The following is a 17,391-nucleotide window of genomic DNA, read 5'->3' as shown; positions in this document are numbered from 1 at the left end:
CTTTTAAGATATGAGAGAATCTGAAAAATTGATAACTCATTTTAAGAATTGATAATATACTCTTTTTATGGTCCCCTATCATTACTGAATTCTAAAATGTGGTTTATAATAAAAATAATCTAAAAACTGTAGCATTTCAGTAAAGAGAAAATTTAGGACACATAAGGAAACACATCAAAGAAATGTCAGCTCTCATTTAGTATCTGTTTAAATGCCTGACTATAATATGTTTAAGTATGTTTTAAAATGTTGAGTCCCTAAAAAAAGCTGTCTCTACAAACAGAAGAGATGGATTCCATAAAAGATTACTTCTGTACAAAGTGTTGAAGACAATAATCAACAACAACAAAAACTACAAATATCAGCAAGCAAATGGTAAATTTTAAAGATCAGAGTTCTCTTCTCAGTAATAAATGATCACCATATTCTTGTATAGTTTATTTTGCCACTAGATTTAAAGAAAGCAAAAAGCAAAGAAGATATGAAAAAAGAATCTTGGAGGATAAATAAAACCTTTTAAGTTAAACAAACAGCTGAAAATCTGTCCTAAAAGAGAAAAATATCAAAATTGACCCAAAAGCCATGTGAAAAGATTATATACCAAACTGCAGTAGAACTGCATCTCTAAAGCACAAGAACCCTGGAGGGCCTTTTAAGCTATCAGAAGGTCAAAGCACTATCTCAGCAGCAGTATACCTTTCAATGAGATAGCATTCTTAGAATGTGAACAAAATGCCACAAGAAAAAAATTAAAGAATAAGTAGAATATTTAAAGGTCAATAATTTAGATATCATAGAAAATATGTCATAAAGTCCAATTCCTGCTTTACTTATGAAAAAAGCTAAATTTCAGAAGAGTGAAAAGCCCTGTGGTACAGGAATCAAGAACAATGACTCTAGAGTCAGACAAAAATAGGATCAGGTTCTGATTTCAGCACCTAATAATATAACTTAGTCAAGTTATTTACCATAATTTTTCCTCTTAGCATTGATCTTCTCATCTCTAAAATTAGGAGAAAATCTACCTTACAAAGTTAAAATGAAATGAGATATTAGATGTAAAGCAGTTAGTACAAGTCCTGGCACATAGTAAATACATAGTAAAAGGAAACTCGCTTTTATTTTCCTATTATTGAAGTCTTCCTCAAAGTTATAAATTATCCTTTCAAATGGTCCTTAATTGTCCTAATTTATCATACTCTGCAATCTTGATGAAAACATCTTATTAGAAAAGTACATAACTCGAGGCGCCTGGGTGGCTCAGTCGTTAGGCCTCTGCCTTCGGCTCAGGTCATGATCCCAGGGTCCTGGGATCGAGCCCCTCATCGGGCTCCCTGCTCAGTGGGAAGCCTGCTTCTCCCTCTCCCACTCCCCCTGCTTGTGTTCCCTCTCTCGCTGTGTCTCTCTCTGTCAAATAAATAAATAAAATCTTTAAAAAAAAAAAAGTACATAACTAAATAGTTAGCAATGCCTATAGTACACCACGGCCATATCCCAAACATCTTTCATCAACTATTTGCAACTCATGTAATTTGGGTACCTTGAAGAAACAGAGTTCTGTGTGAGAGCCTTAGAGAATACAAATCTTTATACTGATGACTAAGTTCATAATACCTAAGCCATCTTTTGGTATACAACTATTTAAGTTAGCATTGCCATGGAAATTTCATGGCTAGTCAGAATTTCAAAAGATTCTGAATTTTCACAAGAAATATATAAAGGTGTATATTTCTTTTTTTTTTTTTTTTAAAGATTTTATTTATTTATTTGAGACAGAGAGAATGAGAGACACAGAGCATGAGAGGGAGGAGGGTCAGAGGGAGAAGCAGACTCCTGCCGAGCAGGGAGCCCGATGCAGGACTCGATCCCAGGACTCCAGGATCATGACCTGAGCCGAAGGCAGTCGCTTAACCAACTGAGCCACCCAGGCGCCCCTAAAGGTGTATATTTCATCTTTCACACTAACTCAATATGGAAGAAAGGACCAAAAAACTGTCATTTCACAGACTATCCAATTTTTTTTCCTGAGTATATAAGTAATAACAGTAAGTAAAATAAAATGGCATTTATTTAAGTTTATTTACTAATATTATGAAATCACATTTCAAAATATAATATGCTAAACCAAAGCAGAAACAAATTTTGCAATGCAGTGAGATGAAGCAGAAAGTATACTGGCCTGAGAATTAATGCCATTTATTGATTATTTCTCTGCATGGTTATTTTCTCTGATTCTTAATTTTTTCAATTATAAATTGTGGAGTCCTTACCAGCATAAGTAGCAAGGTAAATGTAAGATTCAAATAATTTAATAAATGAGAAAAATTGGTAGGAGCTATTAATATAAACTTCATGTTAAAAGCAAATTGTTAAAGAGATGCAGCGCTTGTTGAAAGACAACATAATTGTATCTGGTAATAAAGCTACAGCAAGCAAAAAATTACAGTACTAATTTAGTTTTCATTTTGTTTTCATTTAGATGAATGCCTTTCTAAAACTGTATTATGTGACATTTTACAGGGTTCTCATAAATCCATTCTTATCTCAATGATATAATTCAAAACGTACTTTCTAAATCAGTTTAAGCTATGTAGAGAAAACAATTTTAATTGCTCAATAATTCTTAAAAGTGATTCATAGATTTTCTAAATTTGCTCTTTTCTTTTACTAAGCTAAATTTTAAGTGAATAAATTGTCACTCAACTAAAATTACACTACACTGGCTTAAAGAAATCTTAAGGTGCCAGAAATACTATAGTATCCAAAAAGTCTTACCATCACAATAACTAAATTATGTAATTTTTTAAAACTTCAAACGTGTAAATTTAAGAGAAAAATGAATAAATATAATTAGGGATATTCCAAGAACTGGGACCTAATTCTTCTTAATGAAAGATGGGTACACTGTCTCCATATTTCTCTAATAATTTCCTGGTGCCAACTGATGAAAAGAGGAGAAAGACAGTTTATCTTCTCAAAAGCCTTGTATATGTGTCCCAGTAGGTTCTTTCTTGCCTAATGACCAAGGTTTATAAATGTCTGAAAGTTATCTCTCAGGAAAATAGATGTGAATCACATATGGATATAAAATATACACTAAAATACTGTTTACTTATTTAAACAGAAATTTGTACATTCCACATACTGGTACTTTGATATTTCTAAAACTCTTGACCCTTTTCTTCATTATTTAAGAAGATGGATTTGGATTATGTTTTCTGTTTTTCTTCTCAATGTTACCAAGAAATTAAAAGGCTAAATTGTCCTGACATAAAAGGACCATCTAAAATGGTTTAGATCCAGGCGCCTGGGTGGCTCAGTCGTTAAGCGTCTGCCTTCGGCTCAGGTCATGATCCCAGGGTCCTGGGATCGAGTCCCACATCGGGCTCCCTGCTCGGCAGGAAGCCTGCTTCTCGCTCTCCCACTCCCCCTTCTTGTGTTCCTGCTCTCACTATCTCTCTCTCTGTCAAATAAATAAATAAAATCTTTATAAAAAATAAAATAAAATAAAATGGTTTAGATCCTAAAATGCAAATAAAATTTCTAAAAAAAAAAAAAATGTCATTTTGGTGACTGAATGAGTAATTTTGGTCTACTTAATAGTTTAATTTAAGATGAAATTAAAAGCCAAAAATAAATTTTCCTCCCTTTCATCTCTCTGAAATGAGGTCCTACCTAAGTAAAAATGAAAATAAGACAAAAAGCATCATGTTAACGTTAAGCAAAGACTGAAGAAAGAATAAGTCTCCTATTCCACATAGCAAGTCCTATACAGAAAACATTACCCAAACCTATACCTTTAAACTGTTCTCCAATGTTCTTATTTGAAGCTTGTAATATTTCTTTTTCTGGTTGTCACCAAAATTACAGAACAAATAACTGGTTCTAAAGGATGAAAATACATTTCAGTCAAAGAGACAGGAGATGTAATTCTGCTGAGAAGCAACCTCTTCCTTGAATTCAGCAAAAATTGATTGGGTATTCAGTTATGCACCCAGCAATGTGCCCAGGTATTAGTATCAGAGTAAAAATAATAAAATGTAGTTGCTGCCCTTGTGAAGCTTACTATCAGGGAGGCAGAGAAACTAAATAGTGTGATAAGTGCTATGATATATGACCAGGCTGCTTAACAAGAGAAAAAACAGGATTAAACACAAATTAGGATGTGGAATCAAGGAAACTATCCCAAAAAGATGGCATATGAATTCAATGTTGAAGACTAAAAGATGTCGGTAAAAGGGAAAAGGAGAATTGTTTCCAAAATAAGAGAACAAACAGCATGAGCTCAAAGGTATAAAACAGGACATTCACTGAGCTACCACTAGTTCCCTAGAGGCTAAAGCTCAGTTATGAATGTGGAAGAGACAGACACAAAGCTAGAGATAGACAAAGGTGAGATCATTAAGGGCCTTGTATGCTAAGCTAAGGAGTTTGAGCTTTATCCTGGAGGTTATATGGAGCCACAGAAAGATAGATGTTAAACTAGAGAGCAAAAAGTAACATCTGCCTTTCAGAATGAATAACTTAGCAACAATATAGAGAAATATTCAAGAAAAAAAAAAAAAAACACCAAACACAGGAAGCCCAATACTATCATAGTAATAAAGGTGCAAAGTTATCATGGCTTGACTGGGGCAGTGGCAATAAAAATGGAGAAGAGATCATTTCAAGACAGATTTAGGAGGCAAAAATAACTACACATGAAAAATGACTGAATATAAAGGATATGAGAGAAAGAGGAGTCATATACTCAGACAGAGAGGGGATACAGAAATAGGAGTAAGTCTAAGAACAAAGACAATGCATTCACTTTGGAACAAGTTCAATTTAGGACCCCTGGAGCTGGGAGAAAAGGTCTGGACTAGCTGGTAGTTCAGCCCAGGAAGTGAAAGGAAAACACACAAACACACACACAAACACATACACACACACACACACACAAACACACACACACACAGTAAAAACCAAATTAGAATCTTATTGGGACTTTTAACTTCATACTACATTTCAGTTTCATGAACATATAATCCAGCCCCTACCTGACTGACTCTTAAGATTTAGGGTGCCTTAGACAGTTAAATTTATATCAGGTATGATCTAATAAGGAAATTCATTTTCTTAGCTTTTTGTTTTGGCCTTTTTTTAAAGAAGTGTCCTCCTTTAAAATTAATATACAGCTATCTACTTCTATTTTTTAAATAACTGTGTGGAAAGTTAGCAGTTTTTATCTGGACTTGGCTTAAAGCACTTATATACTACCATTTAGATTACACACCATATAACCAAAGCACTACCTAGCTAATGACAAGTTATTCTAATTGAAAGCACTTTCCTCAAAACATATTCATTTAAGGGTTAAAACTGTAAATGACACATTAAAAATATTATGTTACAGATCACAAATTCCCAGAGCTAATTCCAAACTCCATACACAATTCCTTTAAAAAATATAAAATAAAACTGGTCTTATTTTCTAAATTAAACTGTATATTTATTATTAAAAATCTGGGGTAATATTTCAATATCAGCTCCTTTTTTTAAAAATGCATGTAAAATACAAGAAAGCTCACAAAGTCAAAAGTGGCAAGGACTTAAATAATATTTAATAGGTATGCTAAAGATGCAGAAAATAAAAATGAACTACTAATTCTGTAAACTCTGTCAAGACATAAATAGATAAGTATATATACTTTTCTTTATTTTCTCCATTCTAGCATACCTTTCATATGTTATTTAAACTGGGTCCTTACCTATCTATCTATATATGTATCTTCATTTTATATCATAAATGAATCTCTAAAAATATGTATATGTGAATCACATTATAAAGTAAGTTAAATGTACTAAGATACTTGGCTTTAAAAATAATTTTATGTCAACTTAATGAAGTGCAAAACTATCATTAACTTTGTAAATTGAGATTGTCAGCTTTAAGATTAGAGTGGGGCATACCTGTATATGCAGATTTTCTTAAAAATCATTTCCAACAATCTTAACAATTTTAAGATTATTGGACTTCTACTATTTCATTGTGGTAGGTTGAACAAAATCAATACTGAACAACATACCTTTTAGATAAATTAAGGCTTTGGTGAAGAGGTTCTAATTTTTGACATGTCTCTAGGCTGTCAACAGATGTCGAAGGCAATGAGTCTGATTGCACCTTGTTGGCATCACATAAATTAGCATCGTTTCTAGGTAGGGTCTTTCTGAATTTTCGTCCTAAATCCGTCCATAGGACATTCGTCAACACAACTTTGAGTTGCCTGTTACACACATAAATAATTAAAACATAAAGTACTAAACATTGTATAATACATGAAGTAATCACAAACTATACCAAAAGAAAACCTCCAGAAATTCTCGATTTCAGTTCTTCAATCAATTAACTAGAGTAATAAGTAAAATATTTGCTTAACCATTCTCAAATATATATTAAAAAGTAAAGTCTGTTTTACTTAAACTGGAATTTTCTTCAGAATTCTGTCTGGTATACTACAACCGTGGCCACACACATGTATAGCTGTTGGGATTCATGATAACCCATCTGTGCCTATTTATACTTTTAGTGAAACAACAATACACATCTGCATAACTCACCACGGGAGGCAACCACTTTATGCACTGTAATTGTGTTTTTAGTATTTGTTGATTAGGAAAGCATTATTAAAAGTAAAGGTGAGGGGCGCCTAGGTGGCTCAGTCGGTTAAGCGTCTGACTCTTGATTTTGCCTCAGGTCATGATCTCAGGGTCATGAAATCAAGCCCCGCATGGGGATCCGCACTCAGTGAAAGTCTGCTTGAGATTCTCTAGCTCTCCTTCTGTCCCTCATCCTGCTCACACGTGCTCACGCTCTCTCTCTAAAAATAAAATCTTTAAAACTAAAGGTGAAACATTATATCATCTACAGTCTCAATTAAGTCTATACAGTCTTATGTCTTCATAGTCTTAAGATATAGACTTAATTTTACCTTATTTCTACAAATAGGTCAATTTAAAACATTTACTTTTACTGTACCTATACCCTTTTCAAAACTAAAACTGATAAATGCAAGCATCTCCAGCTTTTTGCCTCACTACATTTTGGTCATTATTCATTCAATATATCTTTTGCTGATAATACTTGAAGAGCTGTGTTCAGTTCTGGAACCAGAGAATAATAGTTCTTGCAGTAGCGTGCACAGGCTACCAAATGGACTCAAAACAATGTCAAATGAGAAATGTCTGAATTGGACATGTTTAATCAGAAGAGTGTCTATTCTATTGCCTGGGCCCATTTTAGCATTGTTTCTTTAACAAATATAAGAATATTAAAAAACAGGAGTGCCTGGCTGGCTCAGCTGGTGGAATATGTGACTCTTGATCTCAGGGTTATGAGTTTGAGTCCCATTGGGTGTAAAGATTACTTAAAAATCGTAAAAAAAAAAAAAAAAAAAGAAAGAGTATTAAGAAACAGAAAGCAAAGTGCTCATATATTTTAAAGATAAAACAGATCCTGGGGTGCCTGGCTGGCTCAGTTGGTAAAGCATGCAACTCCCGATTTTGGGGTCATGAGTTCAAGCCCCCCGTTGGGCCTAGAGCTTACTTAAAAAATAAATAAAAGATAAACTAAGTCTCAAAGACATCACGTGTTTGCAGCTGCCACTTTGGGCTATCTTCAGACCATCTGGAAGGAGGCAGTATAAGTCTTCAGGAAACCTCCATAGAATGCACTGAAACTCCATATATTTTGAGTTAAAAAAATTGTTTTTTAATCTATAGATTTTAGAATTATCATTAAATAATAAAGAGATAAGTGACATGTCTATGAATAAATAATTCATTCTTCATTCAACAAATACTTACCAAATACCTTCTAGCAAAACAACTGTACTAGCAGAATCTAGAGATTCAGTAACAAACAAGATGGTTGCAGTGCCTGCCTTCATGGAGCTTACATTCCAGAGAAGAACCACCCAATTAATTACTTAATTACAATTGTGATGAGTGATATGAAGTTAAAGTACAGAGAATGCACTTCTTCTAAACTAGGTCAAGGAAGATTTTACCTAAAATATGACCTTTGAGCTGAAGCTAGACACTATCCAAAAGAAACAGGTGGAAAATAAAGAGCAGTCCAAAAAGGGAGACAAAATACAAATGATCTGATATGAGTAAAGCTTGTTGAAGAAAATCAAAGGACTTACCTGGCTCAACTGCTTAGACTGAAGAGGAAATTTGTACAAGATAAGGATGGACAGTTAGGCAGGACCGATGAACTGTATTAATGATTTGAGATTTTATGTCAAGAATAATAGAAATTCACTAGTTTTAACAAAAGAATGATGAGCTCACAGCTGCATTATTAAAAGATCACTTTGATGTCTTATGAAGAATGAAATGGAAGCACTAAGGTTAAGCATTATAAAAATGAATTTAGAGAGGTAACAATGACTTTATCAGGGGCAGTTTAGTGGAATGGTGGGAGCAGAAACAGAATACAGTGGGATGAGTAAATGGAAAAGGAGGAAAGGGATATAGCAAATGTAGGCAGCTGACATATGACTGAAAGGGGGATACAGAACAAGAGCTCAAGACAAACGTGAGATGCAGGAAAAGTTTTCTTAGTAATTGGTTCATTAGTTAGTTAAGACAGAAGACATCTCTGTAAGTTTAAGTGCCTAAGGAAGAGGTCAACAGAATAGGAGAGGCTGAAGATAAAAAGACAGAATAATTAACACAGTAAATTTCTTAAGAAATGGTAAGAGCTAATATTTTTTAACATACACTATATACCAGTTACTATGCTAACCATTTTCCAATGATTTACTTCATTTAAACCTCACAACTACTCTATGAGGTACAATGGTAATTCTTCTGCAATTAAGACCAAGATAGAACGATTAATAACTAAGCCCAAAGTAAAATGGGTGAGTAGTAAAAGTAGGATCCAAAACCATACACTCTCAACTCTACTGCCAGCACTTTTAACTTCACTATGCTAATTTATGATGGAAGAAGAGCATCCCCATTCCTTCCTCCAGGAAGTAAAAGGAACAAAGATCACCTTTTCAAAGTGATAGGAAAGGTAAAGGAACAAAGGCTTGAGAAGAGAAAGATTTCAAATCATCACTGTGGAGAGGGAGAACACAAGCAGATTAGAGAAACACTGTGGGACTATCTTGCAGTTTAGGCATCCAGTAAGATTAATAACCATGAATTTATAATGCCACAAATATACTCTGTTTTGTGATTTTTTTTCCACCACTGCTCAGCCACCTTTGTGTCAGCCCAATGCAAAAAAAAGATAATTAGGTTCACAGGTGATTATTAACTACAAAAGAGAAAGGCAACTTTATAAGAAATCTGACAGCTACCACCTTAACCAATGATCAAATGTAGAATCATCAACAGGGGGACAAGCAAACCTTATGTATCCTCTGATATGATGCAATAAGCAAATGACATCAGCTATGAAGTATTTTTGCCAAAAATTTAAGGTGAATCTATCTAATCCATGAGGACGAACCCAGATAAATCATAAAAGTCTAGAATATAGGACATTAGACAAGACAACTGGCCTAAACTCTTCAAAAAAGTCAATGTCATGATTTCTAATAAACAAGACAGACAGGGTTATTCTAAGATTAAGAGCCTAATGAGACTTAATAACCAAAATATATGATGCATACACTTCAATTTGATCCTATATTTTAAAAAGTAATAAAATAGGGGTGCCTGGGTGGCTCCGTCGGTTAAGCATCCGACTCTTGATTTCAGCTCAGGTCATGATCTCAGGGCTGTGAGACTGAGCCCTGCAATGGGATCCACATTGAGAATGGAGCCTGCTTAAGATTCTCTTTCCCTCTCCCTCTACCCTTCCTCCCACCTCTCTCTCTTCTCTCCCTCTCTAAAAAAAATAGTAATGATTTTTTTTTTAAAAGTAATAAAAAATATTTTGGGGACATTTAGGAAATTCTGATTAATTCTAGACTCTATATTAGATAACAAAATAAAATTATTATTAAATTTCTTCATAATATACTGTGGTAATGTTTAAGAAAATGTCCTTGTTCAAATAAATAAATAAAATCTTAAAAAAAAAAAAAAGGGCGCCTGGGTGGCTCAGTTGGTTAAGAAAATGTCCTTGTTCTTAGGAAATGCAGGTTGAAATTCTACTTTCAAATGTTTCTAGGAAAAATGTATATTATATTTTTATCTCTACATGTGTATATGTGATATGCACTTTCATGCATGTATGAAGAAACTAAAAGAAGGCAAGTGTGGATTAAAGTTAACAACTGGGGGGCGCCTGGGTGGCTCAGACGGTTAAGTGTCTGCCTTTGGCTTGGGTCATGATCCCGGGGTCCTGGGATCGAGCCCCACATAGGGCTCCCTGCCGAGCAGGGAGCCTTCTTCTCCCTCTCCCTCTGCCTGCCGCTCCCCCTGCTTGTACTCTCTCCCTGTCTAATAAAAAAATTAAAAATCTTTAAAAAAAAAAAAAAAGTTAACAACTGGGGAATCTAGATGAGGGATGCATAGGAGTGTTTATTATACTCTTGACAAAATAATCCCATGTCTGGAATCCTATGTCAAGAAAAGTATGAAATACAGGGGAAAAATTTATGCACAGAGATATTCATCATGGTATAATTTATAAAAGCAGCAAATGAAAAGCAACCTTCAATGCTAAGAAACAGCAGAATGGTTAATTAAACCAAGGTAAAGCCACTTTAGCAAATGTTACTTATTAGTCTCTTAAAATCTTCTACTTTAAATTTTAAGGTAGCTAGCTATCTCTGTGTTATTTTCTTTTTTCTACTTGTCTTCATTTGTTTTTTTTTTTTTTAAGATTTATTTACTTAGGGGCGCCAGGGTGGCTCAGTCCGTGAAGCATCTGCCTTCGGCTCAGGTCATGATCCCAGTGTCCTGGGATCGAGTCCCGTGCATCAGGCTCCCTGCTCAGAGGGAAGCCTGCTTCTCCCTCTCCCACTCCCCTTGCTTGTGTTTCCTCTCTTGCTGTGTCTCTCTCTGTCAAATAAAAAATATTTATTTGAGAGAAAGAGAGCGGGAAGGACAGAGGGAAAGGAAGAAAGAATCTCAAGCAGACTCCTGCTGAGCCCAGAGCCCAATGTGGAGCTTGATCTCACCATCCTGAGATCAGGACCTAAGTGAAAACCAAGAGTAGGAAGCATAACAGGTTGTGCCACCCAGGCACCCCTTTATTTCTATTTTCTATACAAAGCAAGCACTATTCATATGAAAAGAAATGTCAACTAATTAACTTTCTTAAAGAATGGTCAATAGTTCAGGTTTACCTAGCGAAAAACTATCGCTTCACTAGTGAATATGTATTTTTTACATTTAGGAAATTAGACTATTCATTTAAAAGATTTTGCAACAGGGTGGAGGGATGGAGTAACTAGGTAATGGACATTAAGGAGGGCATGTGATATAATGAGCACTGGATCTTATTATATAAGACTAATGAATCACAGACCCGCACCTCTGAAACCAATCATACATTACATGTTAATTTAAAAAAATAAAATAAAAATAAAAGATTTTGCAAGAGGGGCGTCTGGGTGGCTCAGTCCATTAAGCGGCCTACTCTTGATTCTGGCTCAGGTCATGATCTCAGGGTGGTGAGACTGAGCCCCGCATCTGGCTCTGCACTGGGAGTAAAGCCTGCTTAAGATTCTCTCTCCCTCTCCTTCTGCCCCTCCCTCCCCGCTTGTGCATGCTCTCGCTCTCTAAAAAAAAAAAAGTAAATAAATAAAAGCTTTTACAAGGGTACAGCTTAAAATTCTAAATGATAAAATAAAAATATTTATAAAATCTTAAGGATATATATGGCACACTTCTGGTCTAACAGGAAAACTAGTGAAAATTAGTAATTTGCTGAATTATTTGGAAAATTATCTCAATGGTAATTTTAACAATTTTAAATATGAAAATATCCAATGTTGGAAAAAGCCATTTTTCTATTCACCCAGACCAATTAAGAATTTATGTTGGAGAGGTACCAGGGTGGTTCAGTCGGTTGAGTGACCGACTCTTGGTTTCGGCTCAGGTCAGGATCTCATGGGTTGAGAAATCGAGCCCCTGTGATTCTGAACTCCTTGCTCAGTGGGAGTCTGCTTGAGATTTTCTCTTCCCAATCCCTCTGCCCCTCCCTCCACTCACTCTAAAATAGATAAATAAATCTCTCTCTCAAATAAATAAATAAATCTTTTTTTAAAAAAAGAATTTATGTTGGAAAATAATAAACCATTGCTCATTTTACTGATTGTTCTAATAATGTGACTCTAAATGAAAAAGACAATTGAGATTCTCTGGGGAAAATATTTATTTCATGTTTATATATTTGGCTTTATTGTATAATTGTAATTTGGCTGACTAGTAACACCCTAAAGCACAAGTCAGAACACTTTTTAAAAAATTAAACATTTTTACCTTAATATTTTCTTTTTTCCCCAAAATATTAAGATAAAAAATGTTTAATTTCTACATTTAAATACCATAAGACTTCTATGGATACTGGAATAGAAATTAAGGGTGAAGGACAACATTCAAATCATACAAAATAAAACCTAAACTTTATATTTTGGAAACCACACTTAAGTAGAAATACTATACAAAAAAAAAAGGTAAGAAATTCAGGAGACAGGTTGATTTTATTTTTTTAAGATTTTATTTACTTATTTGTCACAGAGAGAGAGAGAGAGAGCACAAGCAGGGGAAGCGGCAGGCAGAGGGAGAAGCAGGCTCCCCGCTGAGTAAGGAGCCTGATGTGGGACTCGATCCCAAGACCCTGGGATCATGACCTGAGCTGAAGGCAGATGTTTAACTGATTGAGCCACCCAGGCATCCCAACAGGTTGATTTTAAAGGAGAGAAAAGGAGTTATAACTGCAAAGACACAAGAAAACTTCTGTGGTAGTTTTCTATTCTGTAGTGGTAGTTACCAAAGTATATTTGCCTTATATAAAATTTTAAATTATAATAAATAATTTATTGTTTTCCTTTTATTTATCTTTTTGGTAGGTGCATTACATTTTGCAGTATAAAGAAAGAATAGAGAACAGCTAAACAGAGAACTCTACCCAACCCAACATTCTATATACCATTCCTGCTAAAGTACTTGCCTAGGCTTTTTAAAATATCTAATTATCTACTTTAGGAAATATCCCTCTCTAAGCTCTCAACCATTATACTACTATTAATTTACAGTTGACCTTTGAACAACATGGGTTTGAATTGTGCAGGTCTACTTATATAAAGACTTTTCTGGATGAATACACAGTACAGTACTCTAATTGTATTTTTCCTTTCCTTATGATTTAACAACATTGTCTTTTCTCAAGCTTACTTTAAGAATACAGTATATAATACATAGATCATACAAAATATATGTTAACTGTTTATGTTTTTGGTCAACAATTGGCTAATAGTAGTTCAGTTTTTGGAGTTGGAAGTTAAATGCAGGTTTTCTACTGAGCAAAGGGGTTGGCACCACTAAACCCCACGTTGTTCAAGGATCCAATCTAATTTCATTTACAAGGGAAATAATTACTGATCTATGCACTCAGAGTCTAAAAAATATTACTCCTAGAAATAAAAAAAAACACCATATTTTTTCTAGAGTACTATTTTATACATTTGAAAACCTCTAATTATAGGAAAATTCAGCATAACTACAGCAGAAAAAATCAATTATTTTTGCCTATGAACAAAACACATATTCTAGGTTTTCTTAAAAAGTACAAATTTTAGGGGGGCACCTGGGTGCCTCAGTCACTTAAGCATCTGACACCAGCTCAGGTCATGATCTCAGGGTCCTGGGATCAAGTCCCTGAGCCTCTCTCTCTCTCTCTGCCCCTCCCGTCCACTCCTGCTCTCTCTCTCTAATAAATAAATAAAATCTTTTTTAAAAAATTTCAAAATTTTTAATTATGATTTTTAACAAAAGCAGTTTACTCAATGAATATATAAATATGAATTAACTATATAACTTGGCTAAAAAAAAATGAGAAATCAGAAAAAACAATCATTTCTCAAAACTTGGAGTCCTATTTTTTGGTTCTGGAAACTAGCCAGAATAAAAGCAGTGTTTTAATTTCTTTTTTCATAATTTGAGAGCATTTCTTGTCCTTCAAAACCAATGGGTGTAGGATATCAGAATATGCCACCCCAAAATGTGTCACTTTGGCACAAGGACTGTTTTGAACTGAAGACAACTGAGAAACAGCAAATGCCAAAAAAAAAAATCTTTGTCCACGTACCACTTGCCTAAATGCTATTCATCACTAGAAATTCTTAGGAGCTCAGAGATGGAATCTACATAACAAGCCTAAACTTTATTTTCCATTAGTTTCCTCCATATATTTACTTTCCCATAGTTTGCCATCATTGGAAGTCTCAAAACTTTTTCCTTTGTCTTGTCACTTCTCTAGAAATCTGTTATTCACTGTTAGACACTACATAAGCCCAAGTTGTATCTACCCCTTTGCGTTACTCATCACAGAATATCTACCTCATAGATGCACATTGCATGTGTTAGTAAACTCTGTTTTTGTCTAATAAATCTGTATTTTGTCAGTCTAACTTGCAGGGCCTCAGCCAGAGAACTGAGAAGGGTAGAGGAAAAAGGTTTTTCTCTACATGGACAAAATATTTGAACACTTCACAAGAAAAAGACGTATGAGGAAGGTATGTGCTATGGTGAGCGCTGTGAATTGTGTAAGACTGATGAATTACAGAGCTGTACCCCTGAAACAAATAATACATTATATGTTAATAAAAAAAATAAAAAGAAGAGAAAAGAAAAAGACATATTAATGGCCAACATGCATATGAAAAGATGCTCAATATTATTTATCTTATCTTTCTGATCTTAGAAAACTGGGGAAGAGAGCAAAAAATTTCTATAGACAGTTGGAGAAGATACAAAAGGCCAATAAGTATAAGAAAATATGCTCAATATTGTTATTCACCAAGCAAAAGTGATTAAAACCACAATAAGATACCACTGCACACCTATAACAAGGGAGAGGCTGAATTTTCCTATAATTCCCACTGGTGGGAATATAAAATGGACGATCACTTTCGGAAAACAGTTGGCAGTTTCTTACAAAATTAAAAATGCACTTTCAATGACTCAGCAATCCAGCTCCTAGGTATTTACCCCAAAGAAATGAAAACATACCCACACAGGCATTTGTAAGTGAATATTCACAGCAGCTTTATTCATAGTAGGAAAAAACTGGAAACAATCCAAATGTCCACCAAGAGCTGAATGGATCTGAAAGGGCTAAAAACATGTCACCCCTAAAATATGCCACATTGGCATATAATTTTGAACTGAAGCCACCTGAGAAATAGCAAGTGCAGGAAAGGCTCTTTGACCTCCCCTTTCTACCTGAAGGCAGGTCCTAAAATTTCCCATGAGAAAGGTGCCTTTTCTATACCAGGAAGACATTCTTATCACTGCAGACTGAGAGTAGACACCAAAATGGATCTGTACAAACAAACCTACTAAAATAACCCTTATCTTCCATTAGTTTCCCCCATATACTTCTCGTCGCTTTCCCACAATTTGTGCGCCTAGAAACACAATCCCTTTTCTTTTGTCTTGTCACTTCACAAATTTATTGTTCTTTGTTAAAAAGATATATAGGATGTCAGTCCTAACCATGTCTTTAGGTCTTCATATTTCCTAAGAGCTTCCATGTGCACTTTTAAAAACTCAAATAATATTGGTATGTTCTTTTCCTGTTGATCTGTCTTACCAGCTTAATTCAAAAGCCCAGCCAAAGAACCTAAGAGGGTAATATAGACAAATCTCCAAAACATGCTCAGTGAAAAAAAACAGACATTGGGGTGCCTGGCTGGCTCAGTCAGTAGAGCATGCCACTTTTGATCTAAGGATTGTAAATGCAAGCCCCATGTTGGGTGTAGAGATTACTTAAAAATAAAATATTAAAAAAAAAAAACTGATACAAACGAATATACATACTTTGTTTTCATATATTCCCAACTCTAGAAAGACAAACCTAATCTATAGTGACAGCAGATCAGTAACTAGGATTGGAGGTGGGTGGGCTTGGGGAGTAAGTGGAAAAGGGCACATGGAAAGTCTCTGGGGAAGTAGGTATGTTCACGGATTGTGGTGGTAGTGCTAACATGGGTATAAAAATGTGTTAAAATTCATCAAAACCGGGGCGCTCAGGTGGTGCAGTCGGTTAAGCATGACTCTTGGTTTCTGCTCAGGTCATGATCTTAGGGTTGTGAGATAGAGCCCCAAGTGGGGCTCCATGCTCAGCGCAGTCTGCTTGGGATTCTCTCTTCCTCTTCCCCTGCCCCTCCAACACCGCCCCCCCCCACCACATGCATTCTCTCTAAATAAATAAATAAATCTTTTTTTTTGAAATTTCATCAAAATATACACATAAGATGTGTGTACTTTATTAGATAGAAAATATACATCAATAAAGGTGATCAAAAGTCATTAAGAGGGGTGCCTGGATGGCTCAGTCAGTTAAACGTCTGCCTTCAGCTGGAGTCGTGATTCTCAGGGTCCTGGGATCAAGCCCTGAATCGGACTCCCTGCTCGGCAGGTGGGGGGGGGGGTCTGCTTCTCCCTCTGAGCCCTCTGCCTCTGCCTCCTCTCCCCTGCTCATGCTCTGCCTCTGTCTCTCTCTCTCTCAAATAAATAAATAAAATTATAAAAGAAAAAATAAGTCATTAAGAATATGCAAATTTATATTGCTTTAGAAAATGAGTCTACCTATTTCGTTTTCCTCATCAAAACCCAAATTAAATGAACTAAATAAGTAACATTTTTATTAATTTATACATGTATACTTTGCTAAAACTTGGATTGAAAAATTCATTAGAATAAGTTCAAGGGCTCTAAAAGATCATCATCACTACAGTATGCCTTGGATGCCACCTTTCCAGTACGTGAATTTGTTACCTGGCAATTGGCCAAGTGCCTTAGCAAGCATCTTTTGAATAAGAAAGGTACTTAAGCTGATTCTTTGAAATTAAAACACCAGTCCAAATGGCCAACAGACACATGAAAAAGTGCTCAACATCGCTTGGCATCAGGGAAATCCAAATCAAAACCACAGTGAGATACCACCTCACACCAGTCAGAATGGCTAAAATTAACAAGTCAGGAAATGACAGATGTTGGCGGGGATGCGGAATAAGGGGAACCCTCCTACACTGTTGGTGGGAATGCAAGCTGGTGCAGCCACTCTGGAAAACAGTATGGAGGTTCCTCAAAAAGTTGAAAATAGAGCTACCATACGATCCAGCAATTGCACTACTGGGTATTTACCCCAAAGATACAAATGTAGGGATCCGAAGGGGTACGTGCACCCCAATGTTTATAGCAGCAATGTCC

At 35.2% G+C, this 17,391-nt stretch overlaps 1 protein-coding gene across 6 annotated transcripts in view; it reads right to left on the bottom strand.

Moving 5' to 3' along the window:
• Window positions 1–17,391, bottom strand: part of SENP7 (SUMO specific peptidase 7) — a 139,666-nt gene that overhangs the window by 58,787 nt on the left and 63,488 nt on the right. For 4 of the 6 annotated variants that reach the window (XM_006729569.3, XM_031024045.2, XM_081797705.1 and 1 more), the window contains one exon: window positions 6,069–6,266. The exons of the other annotated variants lie outside the window; for them this stretch is intronic. In XM_006729569.3, coding sequence (XP_006729632.1) covers window positions 6,069–6,266 — 198 coding nt within the window. The remainder of the gene's footprint in view (window positions 1–6,068; window positions 6,267–17,391) is intronic. 6 annotated transcript variants of the gene reach the window in all.

The sequence above is a fragment of the Leptonychotes weddellii genome, chromosome 1 (assembly GCF_054177405.1).
Source record: "Leptonychotes weddellii isolate Sample4059 chromosome 1, ASM5417740v2, whole genome shotgun sequence".
Lineage (NCBI taxonomy): Eukaryota > Metazoa > Chordata > Mammalia > Carnivora > Phocidae > Leptonychotes > Leptonychotes weddellii.
The sequence above is the reverse complement of the archived record's forward strand: the minus strand, read 5'-3'. Positions and strand labels throughout refer to the sequence as shown.